Here is a 22,568-nt window from a genome sequence, read left to right as displayed (position 1 = left end):
TCTATGATAGAGAATACTGACAACGCGGATTTGCTATATTATAAAAAATACTGACAAAATTTTCATATAAAATTTTGCTTAGGTAATCACTTATAACTATTTAATATTTGAAAATAATTTTAGAACTGCTGCAAATTTGTGAAGTTCAATATACTATTTAATGCTATAATAATCAAATTTATTTCATGGGGCTGATACTTATGTAATATTAAATAGACGGCCTGTAACTAGTACAGATTGCGCATATACGCAAGGTTTCTTTAAAATTTAGGCAAATTGAAGTTTATTCCCTAATATGGTATGTAGGCTGTGCCCACACAGACGAACAACTGAAAGATGTAGTGTACTTTTGTGGAAGGGGGAACTTCCAACTAATAATAGGACGTGACAATGCCCACCACACCGTCTGGGGAAGCAGTAATATAAACAAAAGAGGTGAGTGCCTACTTGAATTTATATATAGCAATCAATTAATGGTTATGAATGAGGGCAATAGGCCGACATTCATAAATGCAATTAGGGAAGAGGTCCTTGACATCACCCTTTGCACTAAGTTTATCGGCAGTAGGGTTAGTTGATGGTGTGTCTCAAATGAGACATCCATGTCCTATCATAGGCAGATTAGGTTTGATATCATGGTCTCCGGGCGCCTGGCGGAAGAAATGTATCGCGTACCCCAATCCACAGATTGGAGTCGATTCGAAACGCTCCTCATGGATCGGATTGGATCCATTCCTGCTTCTGTCAGAACGGTGATGGATATCGAACTGGCCAGTGAGGCTCTGACGGCGGCTATTACTAGTGCCTACCATGGGAACTGCCGCGCTAAGCCGAGGCGGAGCAATAGGAAGTGCCCGTGGTGGAATGAAGAGCTTTCAAGGCTTAGACTAAAGACCAGAAAGCTATTCAATAAGGCCAAGGCGTCGAGTTTATGGGAAGAGTATAAAAACTCACTCACGAAATACAATGAAGAAATTAGGAAAGCGAAGAGAATTTCGTGGAGGGCGTTCTGCAAGGGCATTGATGAACTCTCCAGCAGTGCGCGCCTTCACAGGGTGCTTTCCAAAAAGTATGTTGGCGGGTTGGGCCTAATGGAACGGCCTGATGGCTCCATGACTGAGAACGGAAAGCAGACTTATAGCGTCAACGCACTTTCCTGACTCGGAGATTCTTCGGAATCACTCAAATGCGGTCATTGAACCGAAGGCATCCTAGTCCAGGAGGGATGACTGGCAACGATCCCGTCTGGTCCTCACGATGGGCAGGACTAGATGGGCTGTTTTCTCTTTCAGACCCTTCAAATCTCCAGGTGATGACGGGATATATCCTGCATTTTTGCAGAGGGGTTTCCAACATATCGCCAGAGCACTGTTGGAAATTTTTCGTGCCAGCTATGCGTGGGGTTACATCCCTCAGGCATGGAGGGTGGCTAAAGTGAGGTACATTCCGGAGCCGGGAAAGCGACCAAGCAACCACCCAAGGTCTTTCCATCCAATCAGCCTTGCTTCTCTTCTATTGAAAGCAATGGAAAAAGTGATTGATAGATTTATACTGGACGATGCACTGGGAAGCAATCCCTTGCATGAATCTCAGTACGCCTATCAGTCAGGAAGGTCTACTGTACTCGCTCTCCAGAATTTGGTGGGGGTCCTTGAAAACTCCCTGGAAGTGCGGGAGGTGGCAGTTGGCTGCTTCCTTCATATAAAGTTAGCTTTTGACAACACCACATAACATGTCATCTGTGAGGGATTGATGCGAAGACTAGCAGATGGGTTAATCGGATGCTACAGGATAGGATTATTAAGTCCACCATAGCTGACGATATACTCTTCTTCTCCGATGCAAAAGTGTTTCCGCAGGGCGGGGTTCTCTCGCCCCTCCTGTGGTCCATTGTAGTGGATGATCTAATCGCTGCTCTCAGGGGCTCCGAGGCACGTTTCTGGAGATACGCCGACGTATACGGAAAATTTGAGAGCACTATTTCTGATCTTCTACAGCAAAATTTACGTGTTGTGGAGAAGTAGTGCGAAGGCGTTAGGCTAAATATAAATCCAAGCAAGAGCACTTTGGTCGCCTTCACCAGACGCACAAGCAGGGATAGATTAACGAGCCCAATTCTGTTTGGTGAACGTATTAGTTACTCTAGGGAGGTGAAGTATTTGGGGTTAACCCTGGATGATCGTCTCTCCTGGAATACCCATATAGATAGAGTTATCAAGAGGGCTATGGGTACGGGTACTTGGGATCGGGGTGGCCCGGTACTTGAGTCGGGCTCGTGCGTGTGGTATGCGGACGGGTCTAAAACGGAGTCGGGTGTGGGTTCGGGTGTATACGGTGTCCGCCTGGACACGCGTGTATATGCGACTCTTGACCCGTATTGCGCGTTGTTGAAGGCCGAAATACATGGAATAGAAATCTGTCTGAGAATCAACTTAGAAAGGGGGTGGACAGATACCGCACCATCTATGTGTTCTCGGACAGCAAGGCTGCACTGCTGGCACTTCGTTCAGCTCAGGTAACATCCAAGCTGGTCCGGGGCTTCCTTGCTGCACTTATGGAACTGGCATCGGAGAACAGAGTCACGCTCATTTGTGTGCTGGGCCATAGTGGCCATGCGGGCAACGAAATTGCCGATGAGCTGGCGCGGAGGGGATCTGGGGCTGACTTTGTGCAGTCGCTGCTTTTCTGCGGTCTGCCTTTTTCCGTCATGCGAAGGTGTTTCTTTTGGCGTGCTCAAGCGGATTCATCGCAGAGTTGCTGGGGATGAGCAGGAGCCGGGTTCTCACTATTGCGAATTTCTGCAAGGGGCACTGCCCAGTGATGTACCACCTGCATAGGCTGGGGAAGTCGGGCTCTCCCCTGTGCAGATTTTTTAGGGGTGGCGATGAGACCGCCGTGCACATTCTCTGCGACTGTCCGGCACTGGGTGTTCGGCGCCGCAATTGTCTTGGACATGGGTCCCTAAGTGTTCGGGAACTGTTGTCCAACTCCCTTAGGGATATCTCCGGCTTTGTGATTGGGACGAGGATATTATAGGCGGGAGCGTGGGGAAGCTACAATAAGTCAAAAATGGCTGCGGTGGCTTGGGAGGTTACTCCTGTCCCACTCGGTTCTCTTAAAATTTACGAATTTACGAATATGGTATGTATGCTGATATAAAGCCGCAGTGCAAAGTGAAAAATTTTCGATAAATACTCAAGTTTCTTATAACTAATTGAATTATTTATGAGATTGTTTAATTTTACAAATTCCATTCAATGCAAATTTTTTTCTTACAATATAATAATTAAATAACAATTATAAAAATTTTATTCAAAAACTAAAAAAAAAATTTTTAAAATAAATTTGTTAATTAAAATCTTAAAAACCTTAAAATGAAATTAAATTAATATTCTAAGCATAATTTCAATTATAAATTTCTTTCTAAATTTGGAAATTATGGCGTAATTTTATTTACCAAATTTATCCGTTTGCTATATAGTCACAAACCACCTCCCAAAAATTAACAATATAAATACAAGTACATGTAACGATTTTGTATAGTCATATTATTTATTAATTATTAAAATTGTGTGATTACCATCCCCTTATAGTATGAGACAGAAAAGTAGGGTGTAAATACTACAATAAATTTTTTATTGGTCTTGTTTCCTTAAATGTATAACAAAATTTTGTATACAAAATTTTAAGGTACGTTAATAAAAGTCGAATTAGGTATTCGATATTGTTAGCTGAAATTTATTATAACTTAATATTAGACCCTCTCATTTTGCAAATATTTAATAAAAAACATACTACTAAAAGAAACATTAAATATCGTTTACTTTCAAGGTTTTCGCAGAAAATTTGCGTGTTACAGATATAACATGGGCTAATGAGTCTTCGACCTCAATAATGTCAAGTACATAAATTTTGTTCTGGAATTTTGTTATGTGTATCTTAGAGTGGTCATAGCAAACAACATAAAATTAAAAATTTTTTTATTAAAAAATTTTTATTTATAGAGAAAATTTATTACAATATAGGGACCACCACTAAATAGCTCGACTATATATCAAATGAAAAATACAAAATATACCATTAAAAAGTCAAAACATTTCAAGTCTTTCATCATTTTAATAAAATACATTGATTACGTTAATTTTACGTTATTTATAATTTAAAATTTTAATTGCGAGCAGACAAGAATAAAAATGACTTGATTATTTTATTTATTACTTCATGTGTACTCATATGTACGAGTAACATTTTATAACGCATGTGATTTTAAAGTTTCGAATAAAAAATATTATAAAAAAAATTAACAGTAAATGTCAATGTCATCATGTACGCAATCATTTAAAATTTCCATATTAATTTTTCAAAACGCGTACTTATAAAATATTAATGTTATAAATATGTTTGCAAATTTTGTATTAACACTTTTATTTCAAGCATTTTAAATATACTTATAATAATGTTGACTCGTGCCATTTTTGGTTTAAAAGTTTAATAAAACATAATGTAAGTATGACAGGTGTTATAATTGTTAAATTTTTTTGATAAAGCATTAAAAAACCATAGATCAATAGGAAGGGTATAAATCACAATTTCAAAAACACAACATATTTCAATCAACTACTGTTGTAGAAATGCAAAACAAAAAGCATTCGCAGATTTAGAAGGTATGAAGCGTCAGTAAATATAACCAGAATATGCACCGCCATCTCAGCTTGCTAGTACAAAAATGTATACAATGACTCGTAGTTACGTTTGCACAAAATAATTGAAACTGCTGTGATGATAGATGATCCAACTAATATTTGCAATTCTCTTTCAAGATAAGCCAGAAGAAAAACTCTCCACTGCCTAAATGCAAACCTCTTCTATGAGCTGGCGCATATCTCTTTGAAATGCTTTCGAGTATTATGAAACTGAAGAAAGATTTAAGCCCAACAGTATAACTTTCATACTCTATTTAGCAAGAATATTCGCCTCTTATTGCCAACTATCCACTTGATATTGAATCGATAATGGAACGATTTTTTTTCTGATTAACCGAGTTTTCCACCTTCTGCAAACCAGAATGAATCAAATTTATAATGAAGTGGCTCAATTGTCATCAAATCTATCATTACTTCAGTAACTGGAATGATTGTTATAATTTGCAACACAACATTTTTTTCTTTCAAAGCTTTCGGAAATATTTTCGTGTAAGAAAAACCAATCCTTCTCGTTTACAACAATTTGAAATTTAAAATTTTTATATTCAGAAATATTAAACGCATAACTTTCTTATGCTATTTGAATTCATTCCTACATGTAATAACAATTCTATTAGAGTAATAAAATAAAATTTAAAAAAAAAAAACATTTTAAACGCATAATAAACGCTAATAAAATAAAATATTATTTTTTTTTTATTTTAAATTTTTTTAATATTTATTGCATACTTTCGGGTTTATAACCTTTATTTTGAATTATGTATTGGTGTAAGACTCTAAACATAATGAGACACTCTATTAAAATAATTTAATGTGAATATTATTCAATTTAATTCTTTTTTAACTCCGCTATCACGTACTTCTGTATAATTCGATGTGATTTGAATTAAAAATTAGAATGAAAACATTAATATTTTTTTATTTTATAAAGAATTGTACCTGATAACATCATTAATAATATTGTTAACCATAATTTCAAATGACGGTAAGAATGACAAAAATACAAAAAGAAAAAACATATGAGAATAAGCGAAAGTATAACGAGTTGGAATTTGCATAAAAAATTAGTGATAGATAAAATAGAACAAATAAAATGACCTGAAATTAAATTTATTTGCTAAGGAAATGTTAGTTATGTATAGATAAAATAATTTATTAGAAAAATTATGTCATAAAATTGTTGAAGGTCATCTAAGAGTAATTTGTTGAAATAATAAGATATTCACAGATGACAATTTCAAGATAAAAAACAATAATTATTAAAGAATTTCGTTTTAATGAAAAATTCACGGTTAACTTTTTGGTTTAACAACACTACTTTCAATGAGTCATAATTCAATAAATTTTTATACGAATTGCTCATTTAAAAAACCTGTCAAAAATTGATCGGTTATTTAGCAACTAGCTCAATAATCCTTGATCCATATCATATTTTCACAATAGCAGTGAGCAGACTATTTGGAAAATTTTTTAAGTTGGCCGAAGTTTTATTAATGGAATATCTTACGTTTTTTAATGTTATAATCATACAACTGTTTTGAGACTCTCTTCTACGTGGACCCCGAAACGCGCCTTCTTTCCTGTTTCCGAAGGTATGATAAGCCCCGTGGGAAAGCGTAAAACTTCAACACCAACCCCACTATTGATCCCTCGAACCAGCTATCGAGCTCCCGAGGGACCGTAGTCTTAGACATTCCAAAATAAGCCTAAGCTCGATAAATGGAGCGTCTGATCTCCTTCGAGCAAGCTCATCAGCCCTTTCATTTCATGCAATGTCCTTGCCAACCAGGCATTGTATGAAATTAATGGTGTGGATTAACAATAAGACATCCAAGATTTCAACGCACTCCATTATTAGTTTTAATACCACAACATCGGGTGGTACGGCCCTGGGAGTAGCTCTACTGTTCGACAATGAATAGATCCTGGTCCTCCTAAATTTTCTGCTAGTACATGAGCATGTAGCTCGAAAGCTATAAATTTATAAGGGCATAAATTTATTAGCATTTAACCATTTTTTTTACTTCTTGTTAACTTAAAAAAATCTTACATCTGCTTTAGCTACTGCGTGCGGTTGTTATTTAATAAACGTGTATAAAAAAATAATTTTGTTGAAATGCGTACGCCTAGGTTCAATTGAAAGGCAAGCTAAATTACCAATTACCTTAAGTCCGCATGTTTAAAATTTGAAGCTTCGGAGATACCCTTAAAGAGTTTTCCTGTTACCGGTCACATTGAGGGTATTAGGAAAATAATACTCCTATAGGTATTCTAGCATATCATGTGTTAGACAGATATTCATACATAAATACGAAATTTTCATTTGGAAACAGAAAATATCCATTATATATTTGTATACGTAATTAATGTTAAATTTGTTGGTAATAATGTACAACTTTTGCTTTCGGTAAGTTGTGTAAGTTGGAAAAAAATTAAAAGTTTTTATTAATAATGTCTATAAATTATTGATCAATAAAATTCATTAAGACACATTTAATTTCTATAAAATATTACGCATAGCAGTAAAAATTTTAAACAAGACCTATACTAATATTGTTACGACATATTTTTACAATAATAAGAACACAACTTATATGTTGGAACACAATTAAAATCTTAGTTATACAATTAAATAGAAAGCTTGTCAAAGGTCAGAAATTAATCTACCCACATAAATTGTTTCGATCATAAAAATTGCATTACAACACAGCATTGTTGTCAGAACCAATTATATTGAACAATAAGATTATAGAAATTTTCACATCATTTAACTATTTAACAACCTATTTGACTTTTATTGCGAGAAATTAATTATTATTACTTTTTAACTACATTTGCACGTTAAAAATTTTGTATTCTATATGGTTTTTTAATCAAGAAAATTATTTGTAATGAAAGCTCTCAAAGAATTCGAATTTTTTATCAGACTTTGGAATTTAGAAATGTTTTCTCAGTTTTAATTTTGTTTCTTGTGTGAAGAACAATAATTAATCAATATACTTTCAGAGAAACCATTGAAGTTATTTAGTAGTTTAATAAAATATTACTCATTACTGTGTTATAATAACCCACTTTTAAAATGATTCTGAACAAAAAATATCTAAAACAATACGGAATGGTATCTGTAATAAATTCTTTTTAAGAAACAAAGGTTTATATATCATTAAATTATTTTGGTGTATCTAAAGTATATGGTATAGAGAAAATGTATTTAAAAGAGGACGTGACTTGAATTCCTTATGCGATTTAATATTAAAAATATAATAATAAAGAACCAAGATGAAGAATGAAAAACAAAACAACATTTTCAAGGTTATTTCCTCAATAAATTCAAAATTTTTTTGTCTCTTCATTTCATACTTTTCTTCTGCTTTTCGCATTTATATACTTTTATTTTCTTAAGTTATACAATCATTTCCCCTTAATTAAATGGTTTTCCGTATAACATTTTGATAAATAAGAATGAAAGTTAAAATATACGTAAAAATAATATGACAAATGGGAAATGAAGCATGAACTGAACACGGACTGATTTCATTAAATGGCATATTTTATCATAACATCTTCAACAGACATTCTATCTAACATTTTTATGATTATAGATTTGATTCTGTTATATGGTTATATTTTAATAATAACAAAAAAATATGATAAAGAATTTTAAATTTATTTTCTTTATATTTATGTAATTATTGCAATGGTAAAAGGAGGAAAATTTCAACAGAAAAACCATCTAAAAGAAAAGAATTTCAAAATAATCAGAAAATTAAGGAAAATTTGGAAAATATAATCTGTTATAATTGAACAGAAGCAATGTAAATTATTAAAAAGTGAAGAAATCGAACAGTTTATACGCACGTGGAGGTTTAAATTTATAAAACTCTATTAATTGATTCTATGTTGGGATTTATTATGATAAAGTTAAAAATTTTATTCGATAAATAGGAAAGAAAAATTGAATACCACCATTTTATTCATGGTGGAATTCATCAATTTCATTGTATTAATAAAATTATTATAAGGTTGTGAAAACTTCAAGTTTTTATTAAAATATTTTGATATATACCGGATATGATAATGTCAAGTAACGTTAACATGACGTATGACGTTAATTATTGTGCATAGAAATTATTATCTTAGAAAATTTAAATTCAAAAGCTTTTCCAATTAAAATATTTTAAAAATATCTAAAAGTTTCTCAGCCGTAATTACCAGTTATTGTAATAACAAACTTATTACATATGTGTGGGATATACACGTATTATATCTGCCTAAAAAAATTCCATACCCAAATAAGTTTTATTTACATTATAATTGCATACTTCAATCTTTACATTCTAAGTCTTTACAATGTAGCTGTACACTTCAAAAATTTCACAAATAATAACAATAACTTAAATTCTATATAATACACATTTATATATTATGAATATTTATTTTTATTATTGCGTCACTCAGTGATCGAAATTTTTTAGAACTGAGTAAAACATCCTTTTGATTTTAAAATATAAACTATCTATTTCATACGTTTTCACTATACAGGAGATTTTCACTATACTTGTCATCATAGCATTCAATGAGAGGGATAACCACTAAATTGATAACAAACAAAGACTTTTATCAAGAGCTGACGGATTTAAAAAGAGTTAACGAAATCTCTTCAATCTATAAGAAAAATCATATTGTTATCGTACTAAACATCATAACACAAGAAAATAACACTAATATTATTCATACAGTCAAGACTTTATCGTCATATATATAATGTAGGTTTTAGATTACTAAAACGAGATTTGAGAAAAGAAACTCCTTCCCTCCGAACACCGCAGCCCGCCATTGCTTATTGTAGCCCTCTTGTATTCCACTTATACTACTCCGATTTAAAGTAATTATCCGGAGATATTTCTCAGGAGAGCTCCTTAACACTGATAAAGCTCCGCCCCAATCAACTGTCGGCCAGGACATTACAGTTACAAGAAATAAGCATGCCGTCTCATAATTGTTTCGGCCGAATCTTACAAGAAAGGAAGTCCCAGTTTGTGCAAGTGATATGTCACCGTTCAGTGAAGAAGCTAGTAATTACACGAACTCGGTTTTGATCCATCCCAGGCAACTCGGAGGAGAACTTCCCTGAGCAAGATGGAGGGAACAGCCTTCCACGATGACATCGTAATACATAATGTAACTATATTTTCTTTTTACTACAATTAAAGGGAATCACCAGGTCATTAACAATCAATATACAATTATTACCTATAATACAATATTGTATTGACGTATTTATACGTATATTTTTAATATCAAGTATGACGAAAATAATTATACTAATTATAAATTACATTAATTTATGTCCACATGTTTGGATTACGAATTGTATATAGATTTAAGAATAATTAAAATTTAAATTTATATTCAAAACATTTTGCCGTAAATATTAGTTAACTGATCTTAAAAATCTATTTTAATTTATTAATTTATAAATTTTATAGAGAGAAAATTAATTTGTTCTAAATCATGTTGAATTTAATGACTAACTAAAGAATATGAAATTTATATATAAATATTTTCTATAAGTATTTTATGAAACAGTACGATTTATTTTTAATACAATAGCACTGCGTTCTTAGAAAACTACTTTCATACAAAGTTTTAGTTTAAAGTTTCTACTTTTTACTTTATCGCCTATAACATCGAAACTGAAATGTTGCACATTTACTAAAATTTTCCTCCTAAATAATCTGTAACTATGGATGATTTGAATTTTTCATATACGGTCAAGAATAGATGCTTGCTAATCACAAACACGAGTAAAACAGTTTAAGTCGTATACATATATAATATACATAAATTTTGACTAATATGATGGTTAAATTAAAATTATAAGGTTCTAACATCTATATTTTTCAAATTGCTTACAATTTTTAGTAAAAAAAACTATTCACATATACAACTAAAATTAAACCATTTTAAAAGAATTTCAAAATTATTTTATCTTTGTTGTATTTAATCGAATAACAAACCATAGCTGTAATTTAAATGAATAATTTTATGATTCATTGCAAACATGTAATTATTTTTAATTTATAGAGATTATAATAAGTATATAAGTATAATATATCTATATATTATTAATAATTATTTAGCGATTTTAATTTACGTAAAAATTAATTTAACACTTTTTTTCTTGACCTGTTGATTTATTTTTGTTTACATACTTAATTTAGCTTTTATTATTATTTTGTTGATTATCACTTACCTGGAGCTTTTTCTGAGAATAGAACTTTCAGCATTCATAATATTAAGAAATTGATAACAAAATATTAGTATGAGAGAAAAGTTTGAATTTAATTTGCACATGATTAAAAATTTCTTTAAAATTTTACGCTTTGTTGAAAAATAACAAGAATAAAAAATATTTATTTGGTCTTTCTTCAATTTTATTTACACTTAAAATTATTAACTTTACTTTTTATTATTTAAGAAAATATTTAATATTTTTCTTGAAAAATATTTGAACTTGAATTTAATAATTAATTTTAGCCCGAAATTTGTTAAAATTATTTAATATTGTTATTGATAATTTCTCATACAATGTTATACTACTCTGCTGTACTTCTACTCGTAATTCCGTACTGAAAATTTATATTTCATAAAACAAGTTATAAAAGTCCGGAAATGCAATTTTAAACTAGAAAAGTAAGTTTAATACAACTTTGAAAAAATGTAATAAGAAATTGATGGTTAGTTCCCGGTTTTTATTTTTGTTTTCATACTACTTTATCATTTATTAATTAAATATCTGCAAATCGAATAATTCACTTGCTCCGCAACAATTAAATTCAGTTATTTCAATTTGTTATACTAACTTCAAATTATTAATTAGAAACAACTTATGTATAAATATTATCAATTTATTTCTTGAAATTAACAAGTACAACTGGTAACACTTTATCACAAAAAAAATTTTTAATACTGTTGTTACAATACCACTTATTGTTTGAAAAATAAATTAAACAATAATTTGTTTATTTTTTTTTTATTTTGCAATAACACCTATGAGAGCACGGTTACAAATCTCAATTGACTAAAATTTTATAAAAAGAAAATAAAGCGATGAAAACTTAAAAGAAAATAAGTTGAAAAATAATTGATCAATCGAATAGATACTTAACAAAAAAAAACAAAAAGAAAGAAAGCTTTGAAAGTTTAGGCTGCTTCAAACAATTTTAATGTTAAAGTAAAGCTTACTGTTGTTACCCACCACAAAAAACACTGTTATTATCGTAATTTCACGTTATTTACCTTATTTATTTTTTGTTTTAATTTTTTTTTACATATTTTGTGGATTACCTGTATAGTTTGATAATTGTAATTGAAAAAAAAATTATTAATACGCACATAACTTGTATTCCGTGTTGGGAAGTCAAGACAGTAACTAATCAAGTACAATTCAAATTTTGCAGTTGAAGTTTTGTGTATAGTAGAATACAAGATGTGTAGTTAAAATTGATTTTCAACTCTTAGTGTGAATTGTGACAAGTTTTATACTGGCATACATTTGTTATTACATTGCATCTAATTAATTTGTAGCTGCCATAGTGATTGTGTGGCTGCCAGACTGCTATGTTTGTTACAATTGTGACTTACAGATTACAACAAATTAAGTTATTTCAACTTCATATCAACTGTTTTAAAGTTGTCAAATCTTACCGAAATCTAACCGGTGGCTGTGACCGGTGGGGAGAGCGGACATGATGCTTAACTGAATTAGGCCAATCAGTCTCACATTTTTCTTATACAATACAATGGAGATGATGATTTGTTGAATGTTATATCAGGACTACGGTGCCGATAGGGATACCGCTAAGAGACATATGCCTATTAGGCAGAGAAGTCAGCGACGATCGGCATTTAATGGCTGTCAAATAACCTAAACAAGACACTTAGAGGCATGAAGGCATTAAGAGGCGGCACTACGTGCGCATCTTTGATAGAAAGCTTTCTTAACACAAGAAGAATGAAAAAAGGCAAGCCGTCTACCATGACAAGTCGATCTCAGACTGGGCGTAGGATTGCCCGCCGTCTATTATGAGGTGGATGTATATAATATTATGAAGGTGCCGTTCTTGACATTATGAGGTGGTTGACTGGGGAATAAGAAATCTAGAACTTTTGCAGAAACTTGCATGCATATGCATTAGTAAAGCCTATGATATGAATTGAGTTCATTAAAATCATTTACAAATTTAGTATTCTCCGAAAAATAACTCAAGTACACAGTAAATTCCTGTATCAGTTCACATTAGAAAAACGTATCTGATTTGTTTAAAGCAAATAAAACCAAACCAAATAGACTCAAAAACTTAATTCAACGGCTAAAATTTGCACCATTAACAAATGCTTTAGAAAATAACAATGTTTTCAACACGAAAATTTAATTGACTTTTGTTCAAGTATTAAATTTATATAATAATAAATAATATTTTGAAAATTATGATGAATTTTACAATTTTAAAATAAATTTGAATAAAGTGAATTTTAAATAATATTTTTATTTACACAATTATTTGCAGTACTTTAAATAAAATTTCCATAGAAATTTTATTTTATTGCAATTTATTCTACTGTAAAATAGTACAGTTTGAATGAGTTCTCTGAGAGAACGAGAACAATACATTAATACATGAGGTAGGTTAAAATTCACCTTACAATTCAATTCACTCAATTTGACTTTTATTCAAGTTAAGCATATTAAATTTAACACTGTTCTCTTTACGATATGTGAGTAATAATAATACAAAATAAAGTGAAATGAATTTCATTAATAGAATTAAAATTTTATGCGATTAAATAATTATGTATAAATGTTAAAAATATAATTTGAAGTTAAAATGCATTGTGGTGATCTATGGATTTTTTCATGTTTATTCTTTTGTTCTGTTTTATAAAAATAAAATTTTTTTTTTTGAAATTAGACATTGTGTTCGCTATTATTATTTTTATGCTAAAAAAAAATTTTGAAAAATGTGTATAATACACAAAGTCGGTACTTGCTAGCAACAAGCAACATAATCATATTTTGTATTATGACAAAATTATGAACACCGCGCTGCAATATAGTTAAAATACTTAAGTACAACTGCACAATTACGTATATATTGCATAATTGGAGCTATTGTATTGAATATACACAGGCAGGTACGTCACCTTTTCCAATTTTTCAAGTTTAAGATTTTGGTGAAAAATTAATATAAATCCCGAATATTATAAATATGTGTTCCGGCACCCTCTTCAGATGCTTGAGAATGAACTTTTTTAATCGGTAGAACGCTGTACATTTCAACATGTAATTTAAATAGTGTTATACTATACCTGTTTGAGTCACACCTTATTATTACTCTATATAATACAAAAAGAATTGAATATAATCACATGTAATAAATTTATAAAGCTGTTATATATAAATTTGTTTTATTGGTGTGACAATCATCAAAACTATAAAAATTTATTTCTATAGTAATTGAAATTTATTACCGTATTTAACGAAATTAACAAATTAGCACCAATTATTTATAACACTTTTTCTCCTTTGTAACATAACAATATTTAATATATTCTTATTAATTTTCTAAATAAAAGTGTTCAGATCGTATCTATAAATAATATTTTCACTAAATTCTGTTATTTAATAAGAAATTAAATTTATTACATTACAGTTACAAGAAATAAGCATGCCGTCTCATAATTGTTTCGGCCGAATCTTACAAGAAAGGAAGTCCCAGTTTGTGCAAGTGATATGTCACCGTTCAGTGAAGAAGCTAGTAATTACACGAACTCGGTTTTGATCCATCCCAGGCAACTCGGAGGAGAACTTCCCTGAGCAAGATGGAGGGAACAGCCTTCCACGATGACATCGTAATACATAATGTAACTATATTTTCTTTTTACTACAATTAAAGGGAATCACCAGGTCATTAACAATCAATATACAATTATTACCTATAATACAATATTGTATTGACGTATTTATACGTATATTTTTAATATCAAGTATGACGAAAATAATTATACTAATTATAAATTACATTAATTTATGTCCACATGTTTGGATTACGAATTGTATATAGATTTAAGAATAATTAAAATTTAAATTTATATTCAAAACATTTTGCCGTAAATATTAGTTAACTGATCTTAAAAATCTATTTTAATTTATTAATTTATAAATTTTATAGAGAGAAAATTAATTTGTTCTAAATCATGTTGAATTTAATGACTAACTAAATTTTATTTTATTGCAATTTATTCTACTGTAAAATAGTACAGTTTGAATGAGTTCTCTGAGAGAACGAGAACAATACATTAATACATGAGGTAGGTTAAAATTCACCTTATAATTCAATTCACTCAATTTGACTTTTATTCAAGTTAAGCATATTAAATTTAACACTGTTCTCTTTACGATATGTGAGTAATAATAATACAAAATAAAGTGAAATGAATTTCATTAATAGAATTAAAATTTTATGCGATTAAATAATTATGTATAAATGTTAAAAATATAATTTGAAGTTAAAATGCATTGTGGTGATCTATGGATTTTTTCATGTTTATTCTTTTGTTCTGTTTTATAAAAATAAAATTTTTTTTTTTGAAATTAGACATTGTGTTCGCTATTATTATTTTTATGCTAAAAAAAAATTTTGAAAAATGTGTATAATACACAAAGTCGGTACTTGCTAGCAACAAGCAACATAATCATATTTTGTATTATGACAAAATTATGAACACCGCGCTGCAATATAGTTAAAATACTTAAGTACAACTGCACAATTACGTATATATTGCATAATTGGAGCTATTGTATTGAATATACACAGGCAGGTACGTCACCTTTTCCAATTTTTCAAGTTTAAGATTTTGGTGAAAAATTAATATAAATCCCGAATATTATAAATATGTGTTCCGGCACCCTCTTCAGATGCTTGAGAATGAACTTTTTTAATCGGTAGAACGCTGTACATTTCAACATGTAATTTAAATAGTGTTATACTATACCTGTTTGAGTCACACCTTATTATTACTCTATATAATACAAAAAGAATTGAATATAATCACATGTAATAAATTTATAAAGCTGTTATATATAAATTTGTTTTATTGGTGTGACAATCATCAAAACTATAAAAATTTATTTCTATAGTAATTGAAATTTATTACCGTATTTAACGAAATTAACAAATTAGCACCAATTATTTATAACACTTTTTCTCCTTTGTAACATAACAATATTTAATATATTCTTATTAATTTTCTAAATAAAAGTGTTCAGATCGTATCTATAAATAATATTTTCACTAAATTCTGTTATTTAATAAGAAATTAAATTTAAAAAACAAATAAATTGTAAATATTACGTTCAAAGTACATTATATTGTGTCAATTATTTCAATTTTGAAAAAAGCTATTAATTAAGCTGCTTAAATATTGTGCTTTTAATTTTGTTGAGACATAACTTTTAACTTCTATAATTCACTGTTAATTTATGCAATTTTAATTAAACTATATCGTAATACTTCACTAAAAATATTAACTAAAATAAATTCTTTCAAATAGGCATAGGTACAAGTAATATTTACTGCCGGAATCGAGACTGTGTAGAGGAACTAGTCGACAATAAGCATCTCTCATCATCTCTGAGATGCACTCAATCGCAATTTACTTATTAAATTGCATATGGTAATTATGTCTTAAAAAAAGCTTGGCGAATAAAGCTATTTTTTTTTTGTTGATTAATACTTTAATTTTTTTCAATCAACACTGTTAGCGTCACATACGAATATTGAGTGAGCCACTATACACAGGAATTGTTTTACAGTGACTCGCTAGAGTAGTGTTACCTTATCATTTCTAACTTGATAACCTTTTGGTTTTCAACAGATGTTTGCAAAAAAATCGCATCGGAAAATATTAGAAAACAATAAATTTATGTGCCAAGGTAAAAAAGTGCGCCACTAACCAACAATCCCTCCTACGTGTATTCTTTATGGTTTGTAGTTAATCAACATAAAATTCCGAACCGAATTTAAGTCGTCTATTGAAAATCTGTTTTGTTTTCTTTAAAATTAACCATTTAATTTATAAAATTTACTGATTTAATTTACAAAATTAGTCAAAAAGTTTTCAACTTGTTTACAATTTCATTCTATATACTTACCTTGTGACAATGACCTATTTCATCTAGATAATTTTATTTTATAAAAAATATTTTCGTCTAACATTATAGCACCAATCATCATGTATATAAGTATATTTTGTAACACTAACAAAATATGAACAAATCCACTTTAAGTTCTACTTATTTGTACAATATAAATATCACATAGAAACATCGAAAAAAAAAAGTACCATCTTTGAAAAACTTGAACTTTTGTAATTTTGTTTTATTTCTACTATTGTTATGGAAAAAAAAAATTTCCAGTTTTTAACAATCATCATCCTCTTAACTTAAAAAATTTTTCACTATATAAAACTTTAACAATAAAACGTTATATAATATAGTTGGACATCGAGTGCACTTTATACTGTAATAAAATATACCAGAGGAAAAAAAAAATGAAAGCAAGTTTTACTATATTGACTGTATTCAATTTTTGTATTTAGTTCAATATTCGAGAAAACTCAACTTGAAGAACATTTCACGGTAACGTTATAACAATCAAATATTGTGTAACAAGGATCATACAATAATAATATGGAAAAAAATGAAATTTTTTATTTGCACTTTTTTGTTATTGAATAAGTTTTATATTTTTATTATTATTTAATTTAAGTTATAATTTTTTTTTTCCTTTATTTTTCAAGTTCTGTTCTATTTAGTATGTTTGTATATAAAATATAACTTTTATTGTAATGGTCAAATAATGCAGAAACTTTATGTTTTCTCTCTCAATCTTTACATACAATTTATATATTTTTTATATAAAATATAATTATATATGTACGTGTATGTGTCTATAATAATGTGACGATATGTGTATAGTGAACATATTTAAGTTTTAAACATAAATTAAATAAGAAATAGCGAAGGTTTACTAAAGGATTAGAGTACAAGCAGAGCATCATTACTTCATATTAACTGATTGAATTTTGAAAACAGATTCTGTCACACTACTAGCAAATAAATTTTTAAAATTTAATATTATGTTAAAGTAGTTGAAATTTTAAATATATATATATATATCTTCTAAATATTATAAAATAATTCTTATAATAATTGTAGTCTCTTATAATTTAATTTTGTAGAACACTTTTCAAAAGTTAAAATGAGAAATAAGAGAAGGTCATAATAATAAATTTAGTATTAATGAAAAGAACAACATTTTAAATACCAAATTAAAATACAGCAATTAAATAGAAGAATGTATGTGTAATAAATTTGAAACACTGACTTAAAATCAAAAGCAAAACTCCTAAAAGGATAATTCAGTGAAAGAATGACAATATTCAAGTTTTAGAAATATCACAGTTCTATTAAGCTCCTACTAAGAATGATATTTTAAGATCTTATTAAAGTCCTATTAATGGTTTATCAGGAGAAGTGACATCACCAGTTCCAGTACATATTGATCTAATATCCCCGTAGGAAAGCTATAATATTTCCTTAATACAGAAAAGAGTTAAAAACTCTAACATTCTTTTCAATATAATTATACTTATTTTGTGTTTCAAACTAATATATAGCACACCCTGTATTCATATTATTGAAAATAAAGCATTTATATATACATATATTTTATATATATATATATATGTAATAATATAAATTATTGATATAACACTACTTCAATTCTATTTGTGTCAATCCTTCTTAGAAATTTTCTAGTACTTATTTTCTTTTTCCATTCTTTATGTGTCATGTGTTTGTATTTATGGCGACAAATTGATCGGAATTTGAAATAAAATTATTTTGTTTTTTTTTTTTTTTTTTTATTTTCATTTTGGAAACTTTATTCATGCGAGTTAACTTTTATGTTTTGCGTATAGACGACGAATTTATATGCACGTTTATTGAATAAAAATAAAAGATCTAGAAAAGTAAAATGTAGAAAAGTATTTAGAATACTTGACTCTCTACTCCTTATATGATGACTGTATTTTTATAACAGAAAAAAAAAATAAATAAGAAAAACAAAAAGCGTATATGAAAATTGAAAGACTCATCTGGTATATGGCTTAATAGAATATTATATAAAGTCCTTACTTTATTCCTTTTTTTTTGAGAAAAAAAAGGATACATACTTTCAGTAACTTTAATATCAATCGAGTATGCATGATTTTATATTTAATTGAATTTTATATATAGTTAATATTGCATGTATGTACATGTGTATTATGTCGGAAGGACCAAATTAAAGTTAGTTTACAATAAATAAAAATTTATTTTCAATTTCTAAGAGGATCCGTCCTTTTTTTTCTTTAAAGTAACATAAAGTGAAAATTGAAAACTTATTCTTCATAACAAAGAATTTGCTTTTAACACAATGTCATGCCAAAAGTTAAAATTTATGATATTCTCCCCTCTTAGTTTGGAGTAAAATTTAACTACATGCATCTCTCGAATACCGAAATTGCTTAAGTGTTCCAAAATAACTAAGTGGTAAAATGAAATTAGTTTTTTCTCAATACAATAGCTATGCCACATAAGATTATAATTATAGACATAAGACTACTTGCACTCAATTTTTTTGAATTTCTTGTAAATGATACTGCATTTTGTTTCAGCTCATTTTGTTTAAAAAATATAAAATTTCTTATGTTTCTCTAATAAATAGAATATTAATAATAATTTCACTCAAACTTTATCTTATAAAAGCTTTAATTTAAAATTTAATATACATTTACTCCGAAATATATGCAATATTTTTGATTATACTTAAACATATGAAATTCAATATTATGATGAAAATTAAATATTCATCTCATATACAAATTTTATGTATATATACATATTTATTTTGGTAAAGAATATGAGAGTAAATAAATCAATAAGTGCACAATATAGGAAATTTTAATTTTCTTTAATAAAATTCAATAAAAATTCTTTATGTGAACTCAATTGAAAAATTAAAAATAATATTAAAGTTATGGCAATAACTATAATATTTTTATAATCGATATTGATTTTATTTTATTCTATTGCATACACTCATATTTATAAAATATGCAAGTATGTATGTATGCAAAATAAATAATACTTTTAAAATTTGCTCTTATTTTATTTTTTTCCAATTTCCTAAACAATCTCGTAGAAATATTGTGCTAGTAGAAATAATTCATTTATTGTACAAGCACATGTGTATGTGATAAGAAAAAGGATTTTCTTAAAAATCGTTTGCTTTTGTTTTTGCTTACATATATGCCAAAATATATATGTACATATATATAATAGATGAATAATGTATTTACTCAACAATAAATGGAGTAGTTTAACTACCTATATACTCGTAATATTTAGTCTACTAAATTATAAGTGTATGTCAATTGTTATGTCAATTAAATATTATTTACATATTATATATAGTTTAAGAAGTGTTTTTTCCGACTTTGAATAGCAATATATACATACAAATGAGGGAATTATTAATATAATAATCTTGAATGTGAATATGAAATTTAGAGAAATGAGTTTATCTATTGCTTTTATATATTGTTTTTGTTTATGACCCAATTGCCTTTTTACTTCGTGTCTCAATTGTTAATTGTTGTTATATTCGATATACTAAAACAGTTGCAATATACTATGGTTATAACAAATATTATATACAATTATACTAACACTAGCTACAAGAACTCTTTTTTTTTTTTCTATTTCGATCCCTTTGAGAACATAGCCCTTCCACAAAGCTTCTCGATCGAACTCTATTCTGCGCCAATGTTTTTATTTGTGCCCACTTTTTTTCAGCTGTTGCTAACACGACTAACATCCACTCTATCACCTGCCACGCTACTGTATTGGGCGCTGTTCGAAATGCATGTCCAATCCCTTTCTTACTTTTCTCTTTTTATAGTGGACCCTACTTTTTTTTAACTCGTAATCTCCCAAAGTTCCGCGTTTGGTATTCGTTTGACTTAACGCAGCTACTGAATATTCTTACCTTTGTTGATCTGGTCAAGTATGCTGATTTCCAGATTCTTCAAAGTCGTCCAAATGCTATTCTTGTTATTTTAATTCTATTCTTGATGTTGTAGTTGACGTGAGTGACATTCTCTATTGAGCTTGCGTTGGCTACAGAGCCACCCGGTTAGCTGCATTCACATGCAACGACTTTGTTTTTGCCTAGTAAATTTTTAGGCCGACTTTTTAGGCTAGCTCACTAAGTTTGGACATCTTTACGTCCATGTCTGCGAAATTATGAGACAGCAAGGCTATGTCATATTCGTAGTCAAGGTCCTCTAGGCGATTCATATTAGACCACTATACCTTTTAGAGAGAACTCTGTATATCTCTTTCTATGTACTATGTTGAACTGTGAGGGCGCGTGTGGGCATCCCACTGGATACCTCTTTCTATTCTTACTCCATTGCGTAGCACTTTCTGATTTTTTATTAGAAATTCTTTCCTTAACCGAAACTTCCTTAAATAAAGTTACCGAAAATAGCAATAAACTAGTTCGTGTTATGCAGTAGTAATTTCATAGTTCCTCTTACTTAGTGGCATACAAGCAGAACGTGTGATCTATATTGAGTAAACTAAAATATTATTATAGCAATTTCTTTTAGTAATTTTGTCCCAACCAGTAAATTACCATATCAGTTATGGAGCAATAGTCAACCGAACTTAACAGTTACTGCATTTAAATAAACGGCAATTCCAATTCAAAATGTAAAATTTTCTAAATAAATTATATTTTTATAAAAGCTGGACAATTTTTAATGATTTTAAAACAAAAAAAAAAATTGCAAATATTCCCCATATTAAAATAAATTTCAATTTTCAAGATATTATGCAGAAAAATGCATTGTCATTTTTTATCACTTCAATATACTTGATTTTAATTTTATTATATTATGTGTGAATTGTTGTTCCAGAAAACGAAGAAAACGTGATGGACATGAATATGAAACAAGTACAGCTATATATACCAACATTAATACTACATTAATATAAAATAAATTTTCTATATTATAATAAATAAAGATTCATGATATCCTTTAAAAGTTCATTGATTCATTTAAAATTTATTATGGAAAATTATTTATGCATAGATTTTTTATTTCTGGATAATAAATTTTTTGAAAATATTTGAATAATTTTAAGACTTTTAAATAAATCTATGCAAAGCTACTTATATAAAATGTAATAGTAAAATATTTTCTATTAGAACTTGTAAAATATTGTAAAATATTTAAATAAATATTCAAAGAGAACTCTAGATGAATCTTAGCCAGGGTAAATAGCATCAATGGCACACAAAATAGTATATGCAACTAATACTGCTTTCCGCAAACATGAAAAATGGTGACTATTAAAAAAAAAGTCAATTGAAATGCAAAAATTTACTGAGTATTTGAAAAAAATATCAAATGAAATATTGCAAAACTTTTCCATGTTTCCAGCTTTCTTCGTAGAAATCACCATAAGTGGCTGAAAAACAAATCTTTTCCAAATAATGTTTAAAATTTTAATGGATATTAAAAAAAAACCAAAAAAACCATATTCACTTTATAGATCCTTATAATTTTTGAAATTTTCCAATTTATTTTGATTGAGTTTTATTTTTTATTTTTCATTTTTTTTTTTGCTCCTGCATTAAAATGAGTATAATTAATATTTAAAATGTAATAATTGTTATTATCTGCATA

At 28.6% G+C, this 22,568-nt stretch overlaps 1 protein-coding gene across 1 annotated transcript in view; it reads right to left on the bottom strand.

Moving 5' to 3' along the window:
- The window catches only part of LOC129608067 (uncharacterized), a 38,334-nt gene extending 27,038 nt beyond the window's left edge, over window positions 1–11,296 (bottom strand). Inside the window, exon 1 of the mRNA XM_055519380.1 lies at window positions 10,960–11,296. Within this exon, the coding sequence (XP_055375355.1) occupies window positions 10,960–11,060 (101 nt within the window). The 5' untranslated portion in view covers window positions 11,061–11,296. The remainder of the gene's footprint in view (window positions 1–10,959) is intronic.
- Between the last annotated feature and the right edge of the window lie 11,272 nt (window positions 11,297–22,568).

The sequence above is a fragment of the Condylostylus longicornis genome, unplaced genomic scaffold (assembly GCF_029603195.1).
Source record: "Condylostylus longicornis isolate FDR11 unplaced genomic scaffold, ASM2960319v2 ptg000030l, whole genome shotgun sequence".
Lineage (NCBI taxonomy): Eukaryota > Metazoa > Arthropoda > Insecta > Diptera > Dolichopodidae > Condylostylus > Condylostylus longicornis.
This window is presented reverse-complemented; position numbering and strand designations above follow the sequence as displayed.